The sequence below is a fragment of the Morone saxatilis genome, unplaced genomic scaffold, assembly GCF_004916995.1.
Source record: "Morone saxatilis isolate NCDOM2014 unplaced genomic scaffold, NCSU_SB_2.0 Contig17, whole genome shotgun sequence".
Taxonomy (NCBI): domain Eukaryota; kingdom Metazoa; phylum Chordata; class Actinopteri; family Moronidae; genus Morone; species Morone saxatilis.
This window is the reverse complement of record NW_023339729.1, coordinates 11,687,688-11,709,021: the sequence shown is the minus strand read 5'-3', so window position 1 is coordinate 11,709,021 and position 21,334 is coordinate 11,687,688. Positions and strand designations below refer to the sequence as shown.

Sequence of the window (21,334 nt, the reverse complement as noted above, 5' to 3'; positions counted from 1 at the left end):
AACACATTCGACACACGCACATATTAACACAGCTTTGAGACAGATTTGAGACCTGTGCTCCTAGTCTCCAAATTCCTTTAATTTTTCTTGAATGAATTAAAGACCCAAAGCTTTGTCAGACTGTTGTACTTTATTTATACTTCATAGCTAAATCAGGTCTTATTGTTCCACATAAACCAACAGTCTTAAACGCTCATGTTGCAACAGTTTTTGATGATGTTAAAAAATGCTGACAGATATTTTTCCACTCTGACCATAGTTTGTTTGCTTGCCTGTTGTTTCTTTTCTGGCTTAGATCAGCTTAGCTTAGCTCACTTACTGGAGGGCACTTTCTCATACTGGGGATTACTAGAGCAGACCTGAGTGCACCCCTCCAGAAGGGCATAGAGAGGGCACAGAAAACACCTCATGGTGTAAACTGTGCAAGTGCCTGGAGAAACTGAGTCAAAAACACACTGTAAGACTACATTACTAGCACTGCTGCTGCACTGTTCTCCATGTATTGTTGGTTTTAGTCCCTTATCATCTCCCAAAGGAAATCACACAGAACTCCCTCCACTCTTTTAGGCAGACATTGGTTTTGCTTCTGTTGGTAGCAACTTTTTTCGAATAAATAGATGAATGCTACTGGTAGAATTTCAAACATCAACACAGACAGAGCATCAACAGAAAGGAAGTAGCTAAAGGTAAGTATGAAAGCCTGAACAAAAGACTGGGCACTTAGACAAAGGGGGACTACCTTAATGTAAGACCAAAAGATGAAGACCTGAGAAAAGCTACTTTGGTTAAATTCATTGTTCGCTCTGTATTGTTCGAGACAACACACACATACAGTACTTTATGACGACATACACCTGTCTTCACACCTGTAGGATGAAGCTTCATATATTTTATTTGGACATTGTTACAAGAGTTAATCCACTCCGTTATGTCCTGTCGGATGTGCTGATGGAAAGCAATCCTCTCGGCACACCAAAGTAAGCAGGTGTGTGTCTGTGTGTCTGTCTGTGTCTGTGTGTGTACGAGAGAGATAGGTTGCTGAGTCAACTGCAGCTAAACACTATCTTAGTGTAAGGTCTGTACATGCTTATTACACTCTGACCAGTAAAGGCTGTTCTCTTTTCTGTCTGTCTGAAACTAATTCCTAAGTGACTCACAATAGACACATTTTTATGCCATACATACGGGGAGAAAATAGAAGTAGTAACCAGGAGATCCACTGATATTGAAAACATTGATATTCATTAGTTGTCATTTCTGAGAGCACAACAATTTAGAAACTGCAACAACGTCTCTGTCCTTTGTTGAAGCACAGTATTCTGTAGTCTACTCTCTACGTAGAAGTATAGTCTGTTCTAACTGACAGTGTAATGTTTGCAAAAAACAAGCTGTGCAAATTACTCAGCATGTGAAAAGAACACAGTCTGGATTACCTACTTTTTACTGGCACGTCTCTTCAGTGTGTCTGTAAAGCTGACTTTCCCCTTTAAGAGATTAGCCTAATGCCATTGTGTGGGTCGACAAAGGCCACTGCTACTGTGCTTAGTGAATGGGATTACATTTTTTTCTTTTAAACAAAGACAATTGTTGCGCAGGCTAGACGTGTCTGGTGATGCTTCTGGTCTATACACCTTTATGAACAAAGGTTCATCCTGGCATACCTGTGTACTGTAAGTTCCTCTTCCATATAATAGACAGTGACTGATGTTACATATGTTTTTTTTTGTTTTGTTTTTTTTGCTTATTTGCTTTTATGTCCTGATGTCATTGAGACACCTTTTATCTTGTTCAGAAGCTGACCCCGATGCTCTCATCTAATATTTGCGGGTTGTGACATGAGGTGGCTCTCAGTGTGACGCACCTTGTCATGAGAGCCAGAAATCCCACTGTCCAGCTCTCCTTAGCACTGACTGGCTCACAGGTCTTCACACACCAGGAATAACCAGAGGAAGCACATGCAACGTACAACACCGGGCGGTCAAGCCACTTAAGGAGGCAGTTTAAGTAGATTATCCTTAACTGTTGAGTTAAGGAGAACCTGTGGCTTGAGCATTAATTACTCAAACAACAAAGAATAATTCTCACAGGTAAAGCAGATCTAAATTGTGAAAGCACAGCAACTTCAGTTTCTACTAATTCTCCGCAGAGAGACAAGTAAAAGTTGATATCAGTTTGATTTACTCTTAATAAAAAATTTAATATTTAAACAAATGAATAAAATGTCTTTACTAGACACAGACGTTCAGAAAAAATAGTGTTATGTTTTTTAAATAGGGATTGGAATACGTTTTTGTAAAAAGTAAGTGTAAGTGGAGATTAAACGTGTCACTTGCCAGGAGGAATTAGGATGAGGACGACAGTCAGTCTGTCTGGGAAAACACTGGCTGGGAACATGTGAGGTGTCAAGAAGCTAAACTGGTGTTAGCTGAAGTATACCTGGTTTTACGTCACTTTGGTTTCCCTCAACTGATTTTTTTTAGTCAAATGAAAAAAGATAGACGGCTTCCTTTTAATACATACACACACACTGCTAGGAATCAAATAAAAAAAATTTATTTGAGAGAGACCTGTTTCCTTTCCCAGTGATTAATGTGCTGCAATAAATCACTATAATGAGCTAGGTAAGTAGACATGTTTAACATCTGTTCCAATACCTTTCATCTCATCCAATGGTGAGTGACTATGGCGCGTGTCAACCTGCGTGTCTGGGGCGTGTGGGTGGAGTGCTATGCCATGCTCTTTTTCTGTTTGTGGCAGTTTAATGTCTTCACAGATTAGCCATCTGGCTTTGACCGGGCCAAGCATCCAAACTCAGCCCTGACGTCACTCTAATCTGCTCACCTTTACTGCCTGACCCAGGGCTCGTACTGTAGTCCTTCCACAGAACTGGATCTAAAACTAAGAGACTGTGTGCAGCTAAACCTGTATTTGTACAGGAAGCATGAACAACATCTTCTTGAGGCTTCATAATCACCACAGAGCTATTGAGACTCCCCAAAAATGTAATCAGTGTAATCTGATTTACTTTCAAGAATAATTTGTTAAATTGTGACCAGAGAGGGATGCTGAGGCTCAGGAGGTAGAGCAGGTCATCCAGTAATCAAAAGATTGGCAGTTCGATGTCTGGCTCCTCCATTTGCATTGCAAAGTGTCCTTGGGCTACATACTGAACCCCAAATTGCTCCTGATGCGTCATGTGCAAGTGTGTGAATGGGATTAGTTAGTTTCTGATGAGAGGCTGGCACCTTGCATGGCTGCCTCTGCCATCAGTGTATGAACGTGTGTGAATGGGTGAATGTAGCGCTGCTATGTAAGTGTGAGACAGTTAGTATGAGAGAAATTTATATTTAATATATTTTATTGTGTATGATGCCCCCCCAGTTAAGAATACAGAATACTGTTAGTATTACTATTATTATATTAGTATTATTAGTACTGTTGGTATCCATGTACATGGATGGAGGCCTTATTTTTTCGATACAGCCAATCCTATACATACCAATCAGCCATTACATTATAACCAGCTGGGCACCCTGGTGGTCATAATGTTATACACTCGCATACCAACGAAACTGTGATGAACTGTGAGTTCTGACACCTATCTATCAGAACCAGCATGAACTTTTCAGCAGTTTGAGCTACAGTAGTTCATCTGTTGGATTAGACCACACAGGCTGGGCGGCTATGACTTTGTCTCTGGTTCTTTTCCTTCCGTGGTCCACTTTTGATAGGTACTGACCCCTGCAGACCGGGAACACCCCACAAGAGCTGCAAGTTTGGAGATGCTCTGACCCAGTCGTCTAACCATCACAGTTTGTGTTTGTCAAAGTCGCTCAGATCCTCACGCTGCCCATTTTCCCGCTTCTAACACGTCAACTTTGAGGAACAAGTTACTATAATAACCAGATAATCAGCATTATTCAGTCACCTGTCAGTAGTCATAATGTTTTGGCTGATCGGTGAATGTTATCTACCAACATATCAAGTGTAGACCACACTACACAATGAAAATGTAATATACATCAAAGGATGATTGTCTCACAAAACTGACTTCCTGTTTCCCGTAGGTGGCGCTATGACTATGACTGAATATTGTCATGTAGATGTGTTCAGACCAGGACTCTTATCAAACACGTGAAGTTTGAGGCAGATTGGACAATGTACACTCAACTACTTCCTGTTTCATGGCAAAACGTTGAATTTCAAAACCACACCTTGGACAAACGTCAGTGATCTACCAAACTCGAATGTCTTGATAGTTATGACCCAATATCAAGTTGATCCGATGAATTGTCTAGGAGGAATATTTGTGGAAATTGCCAAATATTACCATTAGATTCAAAATCGACAACTTCCTGTTGGGATTGGGGTAATGGCTTTAAGATGCTTTTGTCTACATCTGGATATGATACATGTGCCTACCGGTTTTCATACATATTGGTGAATCAATTCTGAGAAAAACTAAATTGGATGGTCTGTAACTTTCTCTCTTGTCCTCTCCCTCCAGGTGGGTCCAGCAGGGTCTCAGTTTGGACTCCTTGCTTGCCTGTTTGTTGAGCTGTTTCAAGGTTGGCAGATGCTGGAGAAGCCATGGAAGGCCTTTCTCAAACTGTTGGGCATCGTCCTCTTCCTCTTCCTGTGTGGCCTCCTGCCGTGGATTGACAACATCGCCCACATCTTTGGTTTCCTCAGCGGCCTGCTGCTCTCCTTTGCCTTCCTGCCCTACGTCACCTTCGGGACTTTTGACAAGTACCGGAAACGTATCCTCATTGCTGTCTCGCTGTTGGCCTACATTGGGCTGTTCTCTTCCCTCATCGTTTGGTTTTACATTTACCCGATTAACTGGCACTGGCTGGAGCATCTCACCTGCCTGCCCTTCACAAGCAAGTTCTGTGAAAAGTACGACATAGACCACAACATTAATGATGTGGTGCACTAGTCTCTAGGCTACTAATGACGTCTAAGATGACCACATCATCTGTGTTACTGATCCACTATCTTCTAGCCAATGACCAGGTCAGAATGTGGCAATCACTTTTTTAATTATTCACACATCAGAGCACCTGATCAAAGGACGTGGATCGGTCACTTCTCCTCAGCCTGCTGACTTGCTTACTTCCGTAAAACTTTACTCAACCTTTTTAATCCTCAGTCAAGTCTGGCACTACCTAGCAGGTTAATATGCTAATGCCCTAGCAGATCCTCAGAATCAGACGACAGGAAAAGATACTCAGGACGTCAAAACTACGTACAGCTGGGTGGACCTAAAGGAAAAGATCTACAGAGCGAGAGACTGCCTGGTTCCTTCAGTTCAATCTAAAGAAGCCAAATGACAAAAGAAGACACAGGCATCTCTGGCCTACTGTCACTTTTCCCTTTAACTCTATGGAGGACAAATAACTGAGTGAAAAGGAAAAATGATGCCATAGTAAATCATCAGTTATGTTGAGACACATCAGATGCCTACTACTAATTCTCGTTTTCAGTAACACTGGGTTTAACACTACAAAAGCTGTCATTCAGTTCTGCTGCTTCTCATTGTCTCGTGAAATGCTTCTTTTCTTTTCTTATTTTTTTTTTTTTAAAATCTTTGCTTTTTTGTATGTATGCACTTGGCATGTCAATATTCTTTGGGACAGTGAAATGTTATGCTAAAGGTAATGTGTTCCAAGTATTAACTGTGCAGCTGGAATAAGTCAAATATCAGTGGTCAGTTAAGGCAAGATTTCTATCTAAAACCACTAGTTGCCTTAAACAGACTATGCCATTTTACAGAGATGCCTCATTTTACTTTAGCATTCTGCTTGTGATCAGCTTATTGAATGAACAGATGTGATGAACAGATTTCTGACCTTAATCTACCAAAGAAGCCTGACATGCTGCTTATATATGCATGTTAATTTTCACAATCACATAGTTTTCTGTATGTCACTGCCACAAACACAAGTTCTCAGTCAAGCTCTACTTATAATGTCTCGTATTTGCTCATATTTGTCCGATAACACAGTGGTGCCTAAATCATTTTGTAGATGTACCTAAATAGGCATTTTTGTTAGATCAGAGCAAGTTTTGTACTGTATTTTTTGACTCTGTGAAAGCAGTCAGAGGATCACGTTGTGAAGAGATGTAATTTATGTTTCACCTTAGCCTTAATATGTTAATATACCATTCAAGGCTTTGTTTTACCATTTACACTTGTGAATAACTCTCCTTGACGAAAAACAGTGCAAGAAATATGAATTTTAAACTGCTTCAAACTGTACTGTTGCTGCAGACATAGGAATTTCTTCAAACAGACACATTCAGACTTAACCTGGACTGGATTTGTTTTCACACGTATTATTTTGTCTTGTCAGACAACTGCTTGGATTGTAGTCCATGACCAACCGTAGATTGTTGCTGTTCACAATGTGTTAGCTGTAACAATATGATTTGAGAAGTCATAACACCTGAAGTTATTAATTTCTCTCACGGGTTCCTGTCTCGTGCTTGTTGGTGATTCTGGCATGTGTTGACCCCAGCTGTTAGGAAAGCCACCGTAATGTGGAGGATTACGTGAGTTACTAAGTGAGTTATAAGATTATCTGAGTTTGTTGGTGTGGCAGACTCACTGATCATCTGGTGTTGTTGAGAACAGGAGTTGTTAAAAACATCCAGGTTCTGATATTTTAATCAGTTTTAACACCACCGTATTTGGATTCTCAAATCTGTTTTTAGACAGGGCTCTGCTTCAGCAAGTGTAAGTAAAGTCTGAACAGTGACATCCATCTCTGTGTAGACTGTGCCTTTTGACATGTGAGCATGTGAGTGTTTGATCTGAAACACAACAACACACATCTTCAATCATGACTGTAGGCAGCAGTTATGCTGCTTTGTTTGTATTGGGACCAAATCATTTCACCCTTTTCTATTTATTGGAATAAAAAGGGAAAGTTTCAAATGGGTTAAGGGCATGGTTAAGGTACTGTTCTGTTTTTCTTCAGTTTTATATGTGAAAATCTATGTGTGTTAAAGCTATTGTCAAAATAAATGCCACTGAGCTTATGTGTGTCAGTAAGAAGTCTCATTTCACATTAGTCCCCTGCAGTGTCTGCAATCAGTACCATTTTCTTTACTGTTGGCACCACAGCAGTCAGATGTTGACCCTAAAAAACAACTTTTACATTAAAGCAGAGATACATGCAAATGATATATGTGTATATTTAAATTAATCTTATTTAATGTTAATGATCAAAATCCAGAAATCCTGAATTCCTCACTGAGAGAACTGTTTAAATCATTAGACGTGTTCGAAAGCTCCAGAACAGCTACTAAAGGTACCTTGTGGTGCAATTGTTTTATTGTTATACTATTAAAATGGCAATTGCTAATTCGTTGTAAATAAAAAAGACCTTAGAGAAGAAATGAAAATATAACCTTTTATTATTTCAAGAACAAAGCATTGTAAATAAAAACAAACAAACAAACATTTGTCTTGATTCAAGACTTTGGGAGGCAGAGGTGGTGATTGTCTACAAGGGAGAAGGTGAGAGGAGACTATCAAGGAGAGACTGAAAGCACATATTTAGGATATCTAAATATACTTATTGTACTGGTGATTGTACGTGCAGAAATAATACGATCAGTTATATTCTAAGAAAGGCTATATTCTTTCTCTTTAACATACATCACATACTGTACACACCTCACAGACTTTCAGAACAGGTTTACAATGCTGCAGCATGCGTTTGTAACAGTCACTGATGGAGACAGGATCACTCAAATCTTAACATAAAGCATGTTAACATGTTGACTTATGTGATTTGATTGCTGACATCCCTCCCTTTATAGTTTTATTCCATAGTGGTTGAACTGTTTACTTTGGCATTTTACCTTTATAGGTGTACCATTATCATAGTTGAAAGTGTGACATAAACAGTAATCTAATGCTGCTATGAAAGGCATACTGTTTATACAAAACTACAGGACAGAATGCATTAATAATGGGCAGATACTGGTTTTATTTACTAAAAATAGTCCTTTCTGGCTTCATAGAGAGCCAGGAACCATGTTTGATTGGTTAAATAGCAAATATACATATAAAAAAAGGGCAAAGAAAGAAACAAGGCAGCTGAGTTCTATTGAATATGATAATAAATGTATCAAAATAAAATCGTTTTATACAAAAAAGAAAATTAAAACAAGTCCTTACATTTTTTCAGGACTTTGCTCTAATGATTTGGTTTTCGTGCTTTCACACTAAACTACAGATCAACATATTTGTAGTTTCCGACCACTTTTAAAAACAGCTGTTTCTGGCAGCTGGGTGGCAGCTCTGCGTTTTCTGCTCCCTGCAGACTGAACACACACCTTACCGCCTGCTGAACAAGTCTCACTCACAGTGATGACCACAAAGGCTGCGCTCCTTGCTCGTGCACAACAAAGCTGCTCACACGTCCCCTCATTTTGTTTCCAAAGGGGAGGGTGTCCCACCACCACTGAGTTAGAATCCACACTAAGTCCCTCTGTCCTCAACAGCCACTGTTACGGCGCATGAAGGCGTGGCCCCTGACCGGGTAGACCATCTCGATGAAGGTGAGGGGCCCCACCGTGATGTCACTAGGGCCCTGCACCTTGAAACCGGACTTCTGGTAGAAGGGAACCAGGAAGTCTTCACACATGAGCACAGCACGGCGGACGTAGGGCAGGCAGCGGAGGTACTGCAGGTAGCGCCACATCAGGATGGAGCCTTTGCCCTGCTGGCGGAAGGTCCGGTGGACAGCCAGGACGTGGATGTGGACAGTGGGCCCGTGAGGCTTGTGGAGAGTCAGGGCATCCTGGAAAACAGAGGGAGGAAGAGAGAGGTGTAAGAACAGGTGAATGATTGGAAAGACTGGACACAGATGGTATTTTCATTTAACCTAAGGCAAATCAATTGTGTTTCAAGCCTACTTTCTATTGTGAAATTGTGATTTATAAGAGAGCTAATATGCAAATCTTTGGCGATTCATCAAAAACTTTGTTTCAAAATCAAAAAAAGTTTAATTTGACATATTGTAGCCTCTGATCTCTGTATATCAGTGGCCTTGTTTAACACATTGTCTTCTGAATCCTTTAAACTGCCCTGCATATTTGCATAATTGAACTTGAGTAAGTACACGTTTTTATTGTACAGTTTTTTAACAACTGTGACATTTAGATGATTTTTCTTCTACTGAAAAACACATTTGCAAACCTTTTGGCAAGAGTATACCTCCCACTGTGCATTCAGAGAGGATTTGAGAAATAAAACTTTTGAATCTTGTAAACTATTTTAGTTTTGGTGCAGCACAAGAATGGTTACAAGAGTGCATTTAAATATTAGAGGTAGTAGAACAGGAGGGTTTTCATCACAAACTCAAGCAAACCCAGAGGCATGTATCTCATCAGGACTCTTCAAGTGGTATTTGCATTAGAGGCCTTGATGCTGAAGCTTGCTCACAATCAACTATAGATTTAGATGGATCTGTGTAACATGTATCCTCACCCACTGAAGCTCATTATGCCCTTAAATCTGTCAAAATCTCTTCTGATAATCTGTTTTGAACCTCGTCTTTTATTTCCATTGCCAGTCAGCCTGAGATAAATCACTGTCCAGGTGTCCTCCGCTCTGTCTTACCGTGCTAAGCCTCTCCTGGTCCCACAATGAGCCGATGATGAAAGCCACCAGACGTCCCTCCTCAAACCAGCCAAGAGACAGCTCAGGACAAAGTGTGAGGAAGTGACGCACCTCGTCCAGGTGGAGAGGACACTCACCGGATACAGAGATGAAGGCTGTGTGGAGGAGGAGATCAAACATTATGACAGAGTAGTGGGACTAATTCTCCCTTATGGACTGACTAGGACGTACTGGATCACATTCACCAATGTAATGAAGGTTAAAGGCACCTGAACTCATCTCACATGCATTCAGGACACAGTTAAATCTCCATAGTAACCTTATTTTATAGTGACCTACTCATCATAGTAAGTAGATGTGAAGCTATGGTCGATGGAAAAAAAATAACTTTTTTACTGTAATTTGTGCTAATAAAGGTTATTACAAATTATCAGTGAGTGGAGGTTAACTGTTTTTTGTCTACGTGTGGATGAAAACATAAACTGGGGCTGCGGTTGCAGGAGGCTGAATGAATGTTCCTGTGTGCGTAAATGTGCCGGGAACAGTTACTGTCCTGAAGTTATTAAGATAAGTAATAATAAGTGATATAGTCAGTAAAAGAGTCAGCTCACCTTCTCTCTCGATCTCGAACACACTGATGGCGTCCTCCGGGCTGAGGGAGCGGAACTCGCTGGCCGGCAGCGTGTGGCGGCGGCCCTGCGACACCGGGGAGCGCATGTGGAGCGGCTTCATGAACGGCACTGCGCTCAAAACCGACATGGTCCTGTTGTTATTTATTTAATTTTATTTACCCCAAACGATTTTTAAAGTAAAGCAAAGAGAGCTGTGCCGAGATGGTACTCTCTGGCTTCCAGCTGCTGTCTCCTTTAACAGCCTATCTCTTCGTCTAAAAGGCTGATCCGTGCGTAACTGGACTGCGCGTAAGGACTGAGCGGAGAGTGGCGCAGCGTCAGTATTTATACCCCTGGTGCGCAAGGGAGGTTGGTTATAATCCTGAGGCGAGCTGGATGAGCCTCCATCCCCCATGAGTGAAATGAACAATAAACATATTTAGTCGGGGTCAGGAGGGATATCCGTGTGTTACCCTCGTCATGCCACCATCAGATCCGCATTTGGATTTTACTGATCATGTGTTGGAGTTCTCACTTGCTACCGACCTATTGACAGGAGTCATTTCTGATGTAACATTCAATAAAGTGACTCGCCTGAGTGGATGATAGCTACATTTAGAACAGCAGGAAGGACTGTGATTAATTATTAATGTCAGTTAATGTCTCACTCCTAATTGGGCCATCTGGAGGACTCACCGCTCTTCATGTGATTTATCTGAGAGAGACTTTCCACTGGTCGTCGGTTGTCCCTTTAAGTCGAGTTCACGGTCTTTCGACTCTTTATTTTTCCAGATCTGTAATAGGATTACAGGATGTGTGGGAGTGTGTTTGTCACCTCTTCAGTGTTAAACAATGCTATGTCAACAATTTCTATTAGACATTTGGTTTTATGGACAGTTGTTGTCCTCTCCAGCTAAACCTTACAAAACTTCCCCACAAGATGTAACCCATATTTTAAAGTCAGGACTCAGTGCTTTAATTTATGTTTTTAATTAGCAGTTTGTATTAAGGAGGCACCTGAGTGGTCCAGCTAACACAAACTGGCACCAAGAGCAGGTGAACTCTTTGTAAGGGTCACAAGGTTGGAAATAATCTTCATCCCCAGATAAACATTCAGCTTAAATTGTGCGAAGGCTTTATACACTTACACTCTTTTATGGGTTATTTTTAAATATGAGAAGATTTCCTGAAAGAATTGTAAGAGCTCGTGTTGGGGTCTGTTATAGGTCTTTGTTTACAATAAACAGACAAAAACCACAAACCCAAATGTAAGGTTCTTTTATTTCCAAAAATCAAAAAACAAACAAACAAATGACAAATAATATTTTAAAATCCAATGTGAGGAGATGTCATAGAGGTTTAACGTAAGTTATTGAATTAAACAAGGAGGCCCAGTTTCACTTACTCTGACTTTACTTGTCAAACTGCTTATAGCTTTTAATATCAACCTTTTCTTCTCCTTTAAACATCAGAAAGTGTAACTGAAGTGGTGCTGTGAACAACTGAACTAATGTATTTTGGAAATGTTAGAGAACTTTGACCTTCATCTTAAAGAAAGAGACATTGTTTTTTATTTATATCGCCACATTGATATCGACTGATATCGAGATATACTTTGTCATTAGAAGCAAACAGTCACTTATTTTTTACAAGAATTAAATGTCTGGTTAAGAAAGCCGTGTTCACTAGTAGTGCCAACTGGCAGTGGTCATGGATCAGTTGGTGGAGTTTCCCTTTAAAACCACCCATTCACAAACACACCATCCTTCTTTTTATTTAACAATACAAACAAACACATCTTTCAAACTCATGGTGCACTGCTGTGCAAATAAAATGTATATGAGTAATAAGAAATATAAAATATTATATATTATGACATACTGTGTAATATAAAAGTAAAAGAAAATATAAATATAAACTCTTTATATATGTATATACACTTTTTGTTTGTGGTTAGTCCTAATATATGTATATATTTCATATTTGTTTAAATTAGAGTAAAACACAAAGCGTTAGTGTAACATTTAGGTGTGTAACTCCACACAGTTTAAAGATACACTCAGTGTGTACAACAGGACGTGGCTCACACTGCCGCTCAGTGGCGACACAGCGCACTGCGTGATGACGCTCTCACACTGCGCTAGTTACGCTGCTCTCCGTTACGACGTAAACACGTGCACCTCGCTGCTTCCAGGTTACCGTTTTTTTCATTCCACCGTCATCCTCGCGCTCTAGCATCACTCCCTGACAACAGCAGCGATGGCGGAGCCCGTAGCACCGGAGGCGGCGGCCGCGACGGACGCAGCGATAGCGGCAGCATCCCCGACCCCGGGCCTCTCTCCCGCAGCCAGCCCGGGCTCCGAGCCTCCATCCATGGCTCTGTCTCCCACGGCGGACGGCTCCCAGCGGCTGCTCTTCTCCCACGACCTGGTCTCCGGGCGGTATCGCGGCTCAGTCCGGTTTGGCCTCGTACGGATGATCCACGGCGAGGAGGACTTTAACTCAGACTCGGACCTCGACGATGGCGGAGGGAGAGGCGGCGGCGGTGGGGGAGGAGGGAGGAGGAGGTGGAGGAGGTGGAGGAGGAGGAAGAGTCCCGGGTGGCTCGGACACTGAGAGCGCTGTGGACACCCCGAGTCGGCCTCTCGTCCGGGGGTTCGTCCGCGTCCAGTGGTACCCTGAAGGAGGGAAGCAGGACATCAGAGAGACAAAGGTACCGCACATACCGGCTAATGTGGGGACTGTTTACACCGACACGGCTTTACACACTCAGCCCGCCGTGACAGCTGCATTGTTTTCACCTGCCTGTGGTGTTTATGTGTTTATTTATTGCCCCCCAGTCGGGGTAAGATCCCCCTTAATGCCTCCGACGGTAACACGGCTCGCTAACTGGCTAGCGTTCAAGCACACACGCTAGCTAGCGGTTTAGCTCGCAGCCTCATGTTGCTGAGCTGATCCCTGACTGCGTCCGTGGAGCCGCTCATCACCACATACACCCCGGTGAGTGGCCCCACGCAGGAAGCAGCTCTCGGGCTCTATCTGTGAGTACCAGGGGGTCTGTCAGGTGCAGGTCCCCGCTAGGAGCCGTACACCCATCGGTTAGCTCATCCCTGACTCAGTGCGGCTCTCGGCTGGGTGTGACTTGGCCTCAGACCAAACGCTGTCAAACATTTGACACGATGGAACAACCATTATTAGTGTTTACATAATGCCTCCGTTTCATATCTCAAACACACCTGCATCCTGTTTAAGAGCAGTGCGGCTAACAGACAGGAGGAGAGAGCTCATCACTGATACCTTGTGAGGAGCTCTGTGTGCAGTTTTACATTTCAGCCAGTGGATTTGTTTGTAATTCTCTGGTGATTTACTGGCACATTGATAATAGTTTCAGCTCTTATTTGTTCTGATTTGTGTTGTGGCCCGTGCAGTTAATTTATGACGACTTTTGAGCAGAAATGTACAGATATTAAACAGCCCAGAGTCAATTGGTGACATGTGGGTGCAGACCTGCAAATAAATAATTCACCTGACACTGATGAACTGCAGGTGATGGTGGTAGCACATTATGATTGGATCATTTGCTCACACAGTCACAGTGAAAGCCTTTCCCAAGAAAATCAAGGTAACTGAGTGAAACCCAGAAGCCTCTTAAATCTGCTCTTTACACATGATATTAAAAGATCCTTTCAGGGTTTTACTCAGCAGGATAACAGAGACGCAGTAACTCCGTTAACCTGCTTCAAACCCATTGTTTTTGTAAGTTTGGCAGCTTTGATTTAATTCATTGAACATGAAAGGCCTCAATAATTCAGACTGTATAAAAGGCAGTGTCAGGATTTCAGGGTAATATCTGGTAAAAGGTTGAGCTGCCCTGTTCCATTTAGAGACACACTCAGGTGTATATATCTATTGTTCACACACTCTGCTATATATGTTTGGACTCTACAACCCAATAATGAATTCAGTTGTAATTGGTAACAGGATGGGAAATCTGCTGTCGTGTTTATCCTCCAGGGCTTCTCTAGATTTCTCCTGGGATTTGTGGAAAAGGGTCACAGGGTTTAATGGAGCACTGGTCTGGAAAAAGCTCATTCAGGCTTGTTTTAGAGACACCGGATGGGACCAGAAGGAGCCTGTATCGGGGCCCACTGCTGCCTTGTTTTGTCCTTTGGGCTAAATGAGTAAAGTTCTGGTCTGAGTGTCATTCAACCTCTGTCCCAACAAAGGCTCCGTGAAACAATGACACCGACGTTTACACACCACACGGACCGTTAATGCTGTGTCATTACTACTCCGTGTCCCCAGAGGATCTCGTGCGCACATTCTGTAGTGTTCTTGTTTATGTTTTCTGTAGGTGTGTGTCTGTGATTTCCTGTTTGCTTATCTGCCCCACGTGCCCCGTCTCAGCAGGCTCATGTGCTGAGAGCGCGGTGGAGATTCGAATCAATAATTCAGGATTATTTCTTCAAGATGATATTTCCACAAAGTTTTGTCTCGTATTTATTGTGCAGGCGTCACCTCAGTCGACACGTTTTCTCTGCGGAGCAATCAGTGGAGGCAAAACTGATCAAATCTGACACACTCATCGGGGTTTCTCCTGGGATTAATAAAAGCAGCATTTTCACAGCAAAACTGGGATTTTGAGAGGAGTTTGGAGCACGGCGGCAGCCATTAGGTGCACATTATGAATTATTATTGTATTCTTAGTTTCTCCATTGCTTCATTATAGTGCATGAAAATGGATTCCACCTCATCACATTTCATTTTCTTTGTGTCTTCCTTCTTTAAAAAAAAAGGATGACCTGGATTGTTGCAGTGTTTGTAGAACTTGTGTAAGAATAAAGCGAGTAATGAAGATTTGTGGCCATGTAAAACTGAGACCACACACCACTGGCATTATTTTTAGGCGAGCTAATTCAGAAGACGTGTGACCAACTGCGACTGACGAGGAAGTTTATCTGCATCTTACAGACTCTAGAAACAAGAACATCAGTACAGCTTGTAAACTTTCTTTACTTAAACTTACATTAGTGTGCGGTGGCGTGTTCTTTATACTATGACAGTTTTCCTAAGTTTATTTAAAGAAGGGAGGATTTATTGCAGCACTGTTGAATTACAGTGTTTCTCACAATATATATCGTATACTGTGAGACCATATAGGTTTGTATCACAGCTTTTACCGTCCTGTTTATATTGAGGCAGCAATTCTTTATCTCTGGGTGTATTAGGCCATTGTAGGCATTGTTAAAAATCAATGACTCCTTTTATGGCAACATTTTCTGTGCATGTATTTGCACCAGTGTCAGGTGTTGGATATGTTGGATCGGACAAAACACACTCACATTGGTCATTTTATATATAGTTTCTCAGTTTCTCAGTTTCTCAGTCTCGCGATTGATTTTCCAGAAGATTTAGTAGCTCACATAATACTATATCACTATCATAATCTAAAATTAAATGTACTTTAATAGAGGATTTTATGTGTCTTTTATGAGTGAGTTCAACACATAAAACTTTCAGCCTTCATGAACATACAGTGACATGAGGTTGAAATGACGCTGCTGGTACATTTAGTAGCGAGGACTACTTAAGTTTCAGTGTCACTGCTGGTTTGGTCACGAGTCAGTCAGGAACAGAGGTGAAACAGCACTAAAATCTGAATTTCATATCACAATTATAGTGATTTCCTTTTCTTTTCCTCAGCACTGTTCAGTCTCTACAGTGTTACTTACAGTATATTGTGTTATTGTAAGATATCGGAGGGTGTATTCATTGTTTCTGCTGCAAATGCACAAAAGATAAGATGCTCAATGCATCATTCTGTTTTAATATGAAGGTACAATAATAATCTGCTCTTCCCTGTGCTTTGTTAGTAATTCAGTACATTTATTGCATATCAAGATAATTATTTTCCTCACAGACTTTAAAACTACTTGCAGTAGGTGCAGATTACTGTTTATCAGATGAGTGCAGGCGCTTTAAAGGCTAAAGTTACATTTAAACTGCTCCTTTACAATGCGGCCTGATGGGTCTGTGCTATATGCTTCTGTGTAGGTACTGAGATATTTAACATGCAGCTTACGTCGTGAAGGATTTTCTGTACCTCTGTTCATCGCAGGGATTTGGTTACCATGGCACCCAATTATTTTTTGCAACTGGTGATTTTGATGCTTAAGGTTGATTTTCAGTGAGGGGGGGAGATTTTCTTATAAATGTTACTCACCTGACATTATATATGAAAAAAATAGATTATAAAAATGTTGTGATTTGAAGAAAAACATGCTCTTTTACTTTCCGAGAGCATCGAAAACCAGAGCTGTGACTTTGACAGTACACCTTGACTCACCACCTGCCACTGTCAGTATAACACATGCAGCCCTGTTGCTGCAGCACAACCTTGAAATGTTTTATCCAAGGACATAAGTGCACTGCAGCAGGTAGCCAGCAGTGGGACGTACCGAGGGAATAGCAGCGCAGGGCGAGTCGGAGATGTCCCTGAATTTATCAATCATCAGGTAACTCAAACACTCAACACTGCACTGCTGAGACTCTCAAAAGTATAAGTAAGGTTACTTACTGCATGGCAGGATGATGATGCTGCTGCAAGTCTTGAGGTCAGAGAAGGCGGGTGTCGGGGTGGAGGGGTGTCAGGGTGGAGGGGTGGAGGGGCGGAGGTACGCTGTGGTGCAGAGAGAAAGTGAGGAAGTGGGGCAAAGAAATGTAAAGTGGATGGAAAAGATGTGGGGTAAGTCAAGTATTGAATACCAATTTATAAAAACGTCACCCGGATCTCAAAACTAGGAGAAAGTAACATGAAATGAAACACAAAATCTCGACTGGAAAGGAGGCAATGAGACCGGCTGACACTCTGGTACCAGATGGCTGTTATGGTAATGGTAAGGTCCCACCTTCTGCTCTCTGAGCCATTTTAAACTCTCAGCCTCTTCTGCATTATAGTGCACTCCTAAAGCTGCACTTTCAGGACCCAAGATTAACTTTTTAGCTCCTCTGCCCAACGTAGGTAAACTGAGAAAATGTAGCCAATAATATTTTTTACTTACTATAAAACTGCATCATGCATTATTTCACTAAAAATAGATCTCTCGTTTAGCCAGGACGCCGCCACTTAAAAACACTGACCTCTGGGACTTTTCTCCTCGTCTTTCTCTTTGTCTTCATGTCTTTTTAGGAGCTTCACACCGGGGCCTGTTTTACCACATCTCTCATCACATGTAACACATATGTTTCTCACAGCGAAAACATAAAGAGACATTGTGTAGAGAGAGCCAAATGAGTTGCTTTGCTTTGATTTGATGGCGTCAGGAAGGGACACGGTGGACAGTGAGGCTCACATTATTCTCAGCCAGTACACATAAAAAGCACAGTGATGTAAGATCCAGATCCTATACTGTAATTCCATATTACCTGGCTGGTGACCCCCATCTATTGTTGTGTCAAACTCAGAATTACCTGCTTTTTCCAGGTGTTAATTTTGCCCCCTGTGCACTTTCCTGAATGCTACCACCGTCAGGTCACTGTAATCATTCAGGTCACACAGAAAGTTGTGGACAGTTGAATGTAGATGGTTGCATGAGTAGAAAAAACAACAACTATTGAGTCTAATGCTGTAAGACGTGGACATGGAGACTCCTGGGGTTTTATTGCTTTTATCCTTTGCCTTTTATTGTGCTCAGCCTTTCTTTTTGTTTCAGAGACATCACTTGCTCAGCAGGTCTGATTGTAACAGCAACCACAGTACTGACAGTCAGTCATTTAGGGAATGTGCAGCTCATTGGAACGGAAAGGAGTCGTTTGTGTACAGTATGTATATACAGTACACACTTTGTATACAAAGAACTGAGGAGATGTTAAATGGCTGTGCTGTGTCTCTGAACAGCTGTAGTAGCAGAAGGGTTATATGCACTGTCTGTCCTGTAACCTTAGCATGGAAAGTCATGATGTCATCCATCAGACATCAATCTCTTTGACACCTGGTTTCATTTTCTCTTGAGGCAAATCTTTGTGCAAACTAAAACAGTTCAAAATAACTTTATTGCCCTTGTAAACCGTGAAATTGTCTTTTTACACGGCACATTGTTTGTAAAGCTGTTGGAAAAAAGTAGTGTAATAAATGGGAGACTGTAAAAATCCAATAAAACACGAGGGGTGGGAAGAGTGAGAGCGCTGCTGGTGCTGGATGCTCTGACCACAGGGTGACTCCCATCTGTCAACCTGCCCCCCCCGCCCTTATCCATCCAACTGCAGAAGTCTGGTCTCACCCCCACTGACCTACAGAATAGAAACATCTTTGTCCCAAACTGGGTGACTGCTGATTTAAGTCACTTAATCCATCTCCTGCTCATGATCACACACATTGTTGTTGTTGTTTATTATCCAGGCCTTACCCGATAAAGGTATTTCAGCTACAAGATTACCATGCACTTGGAAAGATATCAGATCTTTTTTTTTTTTGGTGGGTCTGTGTCACTCTCTCATGTGTGACTCACTTCCCATTGGATGAGAACAGTATTTTCTAGGAATAAAAAATGCCCATTAAAGCGTCTTTCAGTCAGAAATGTGCATGATTAGCCTGTAAACTGCAGCTCTGTATCCCACTCATATATTTTCACAATTAGCAGCTTATAAATGAGCAAACTCAGTTAGTGTGTGGTTTGAAGTGTCCTAGTGCGCAGTGGCTGCAGCAGTGCTCTATTGAGCAGACTGTGATCACATTAGCTATTTCTATTTGTTTAGTCTACACACGCTAATTAACTTAGCACCTAAGCCATTTATACTGTTGGATTCAGTTTGCACACTCTTCAGTCTGTTCACTTTCTTCTTTTTTCAAATAACCATTTAGATCTTTTTTTACAGCCTGTGTTAACCTTCAACATTACACACTGATAATAGAGTAAGAGGTTTTTCTAAAATGCTAACGGTGGGGGAAAATCCGTAGAATTGTATTATTCTATGACAAATTGGCTTTTAAAGCTGACCTAGAGACTGAAAGTCAAAAACACCCATAGATATTTCAATCCATAAATCCTGCTGTAAATTTGATGAGGGTATGATTGTGGATATGCATCCTTCAGCGCTGTTTGCTCAGGAGCTGTCTGCAGGTGCTCGAGGTAGGCTGGCAGACGTTGGTGTAATCTGGGACATGAGGTTGTTGCCAAGGCCCACCCAACAGCACTTTGCAGTGCAGAGCCTTAGTTGTGGTTTTGAGCAGATGCCAGGCAGGCACAGGAACACACACAACACAACACTTCCCCTAGCTCCATGAGAGGCACTGGGCCTCAGGTTTTGTCATCAGCCATTGAGGTTTTGTATTCTTCCTCTTTTAAAAACAAGAAAAAGCTGCTCTGGTGCCGCATTGCTGTTGTTTTTATCACATCTGAAGCTCAGAAATTGTCTGCATGCAGTCCTCCTCACATAGCACACTGAAGTAACTCACTGTATACTGTAATAGAGCTTTTCGACTGCAGGAACTTTTTCACACGCTGAGGCAACTATTAGTGAGTGAGAGACATTAACCTACATTTTGACCGAGACACCCAGGTCTAGTTTTAGTTTCTGGGCTGTAGTTCTTGCATCTGTGGCAATAATTTCAAGGTTACTGGTCAAACACAAGCATCTGCGTGGCTACGTCTGGTGTACAACATGCATTCAAATTCACTGGTTTCTGGCTCAATTGTGTTTGTTAGTGACTTTAAATCGTGTTATCTGTTGTATTTCATGACTGGTTGTCTAGATCGACTTGTGTGAGAAAGTCGGCTAGCAATTAAACAGAAATAATATCCAGAAAAAACACCAAACAGATCCTCAAGAAACTGTTGTGTATTGCCTTTCTGGTATTTTCTACTTTTCGTCTGTTTTTGTTTCATCTCCTAATTACAGACATATGACAAAATATTTACAATTAGAAAATATTAGTTGTCAAAAGATAATTAATACCTTTTCATACCATGGTTACTATCCCTTTGACATCTATCTAATCATGTATTATATGATTAGACAAATAAGCACAACCACTTTATTTTAATACTATGTTTTCAAATGAATTTTGCATCAATGTGATAAAGTATCTTGATTTTTTTTTAAGGTACTGTATTTAATTTTGTTAGGAGGTAAAAAGTCCAGTATTACTTTCTTTGCTGGATTAAGCACTGAAAATAGAAAATTAGGGATGGGCATTTTAAGCAATTTACTCTGAGTAGTAGGTAGTACTCGCAAAAAAGATCAAATGTGTGAAACAAAAGCAGAAGGATAGGGTCTGAAATAAACACTCAAGTGAAATTTGGGTGGGGTCAGGGTTATCCTTCCTTTCTGGGCTGCACAGATTGTAGAGATTAACCACTTTCTCAGTAATTTGGCTCGTAAAAAGCTGTGACCAGTTTACTTTTTCCACCTGCAGCCATCTTAGACCGTACATTATAACTAAACTGTTACTTTAACTTTACAGTTTAGCTGTAAATTCACTGCACATCAACATACATGAAATAATCTTCTCTGCCCTTGTAGCATCACAACAGCGCCTTTTGACACTGCTAACGTTCGCAAATGAGGTGATGGGAGGTTGATGCACATTCATTTTGTCTACTTTTTTTTGGTATACTTCCAAACTTTACTTTTATCGCCGGCTGCCATTCTGCCTGTAACATGAGATGCGTGATGTGTGACTGAAAGTGAGTACTCGGTATGCTGAATTGACGTCCAAACGAGTACTTGAGCACATCTAGTGAAAACTGATACTGTGAACTCCTTTACCAATGTCACACAATTGTGCAGATACATTATTTTGGGTAATTTAATAAAGTCTAGAATGATGGCTTGTAGTTAATCATAACTACCAAAATACTACTAGCTCCTGGTGCATTTGTGCTCATAGTTTAAAATAATAGAAAGCTGCTCTGTGCATATTGATCACATTGATGCTTTACACTTTTCATTGTCTCCTCCTCTATTTATTTGGGGCTTTTAGTGCCTTTAATCAATAGTGACAGCTGTAGAGGGTCAGAAAAGGGGGGAGAGGGGATGAGGTGCAGAAAAAGGACCACAGGTCGGAGTTGAACCCATGGCCGCTGCA

At 41.4% G+C, this 21,334-nt stretch overlaps 3 protein-coding genes across 5 annotated transcripts in view; 2 read left to right on the top strand and 1 right to left on the bottom strand.

Annotated features, from left to right (window-relative positions):
• The window catches only part of LOC118327336 (inactive rhomboid protein 2-like), a 28,425-nt gene extending 21,107 nt beyond the window's left edge, over positions 1 to 7,318 (top strand). For all 3 annotated transcript variants that reach the window (XM_035660656.1, XM_035660654.1, XM_035660655.1), the window contains one exon: positions 4,508 to 7,318. In XM_035660656.1, coding sequence (XP_035516549.1) covers positions 4,508 to 4,939 — 432 coding nt within the window. In that variant the 3' untranslated portion in view covers positions 4,940 to 7,318. The remainder of the gene's footprint in view (positions 1 to 4,507) is intronic.
• A 1,086-nt stretch (positions 7,319 to 8,404) lies between these two features.
• aanat1 (arylalkylamine N-acetyltransferase 1) lies at positions 8,405 to 10,396 on the bottom strand. The gene is made up of 3 exons (XM_035660665.1): positions 10,249 to 10,396; positions 9,638 to 9,792; positions 8,405 to 8,816 (listed from the first exon to the last, which is right to left on the bottom strand). Exons 1-3 carry the CDS (start codon positions 10,394 to 10,396, stop codon positions 8,511 to 8,513), a joined length of 609 nt encoding a protein of 202 aa, XP_035516558.1. The 3' UTR covers positions 8,405 to 8,510.
• Positions 10,397 to 12,434: 2,038 nt separating this feature from the next.
• Positions 12,435 to 21,334, top strand: part of ube2o (ubiquitin-conjugating enzyme E2O) — a 33,907-nt gene continuing 25,007 nt past the window's right edge. The window contains 2 exon segments of the mRNA XM_035660652.1: positions 12,435 to 12,803; positions 12,805 to 12,961. Of these exon segments, the coding sequence (XP_035516545.1) occupies positions 12,508 to 12,803; positions 12,805 to 12,961 (453 nt within the window). The 5' untranslated portion in view covers positions 12,435 to 12,507.

Coding starts and splice junctions, on each gene's coding strand:
- aanat1 (XM_035660665.1), bottom strand. CDS start 10,396: ATGTCGGTTTTGAGCGCAGTGCCGTTCATGAAGCCGCTCCACATGCGC. Junction 9,793..10,248: donor GTTCGAGATCGAGAGAGAAG/GTGAGCTGACTC, acceptor TCCTCCACACAG/CCTTCATCTCTGTATCCGGT. Junction 8,817..9,637: donor ACCAGGAGAGGCTTAGCACG/GTAAGACAGAGC, acceptor TCTGTTTTCCAG/GATGCCCTGACTCTCCACAA.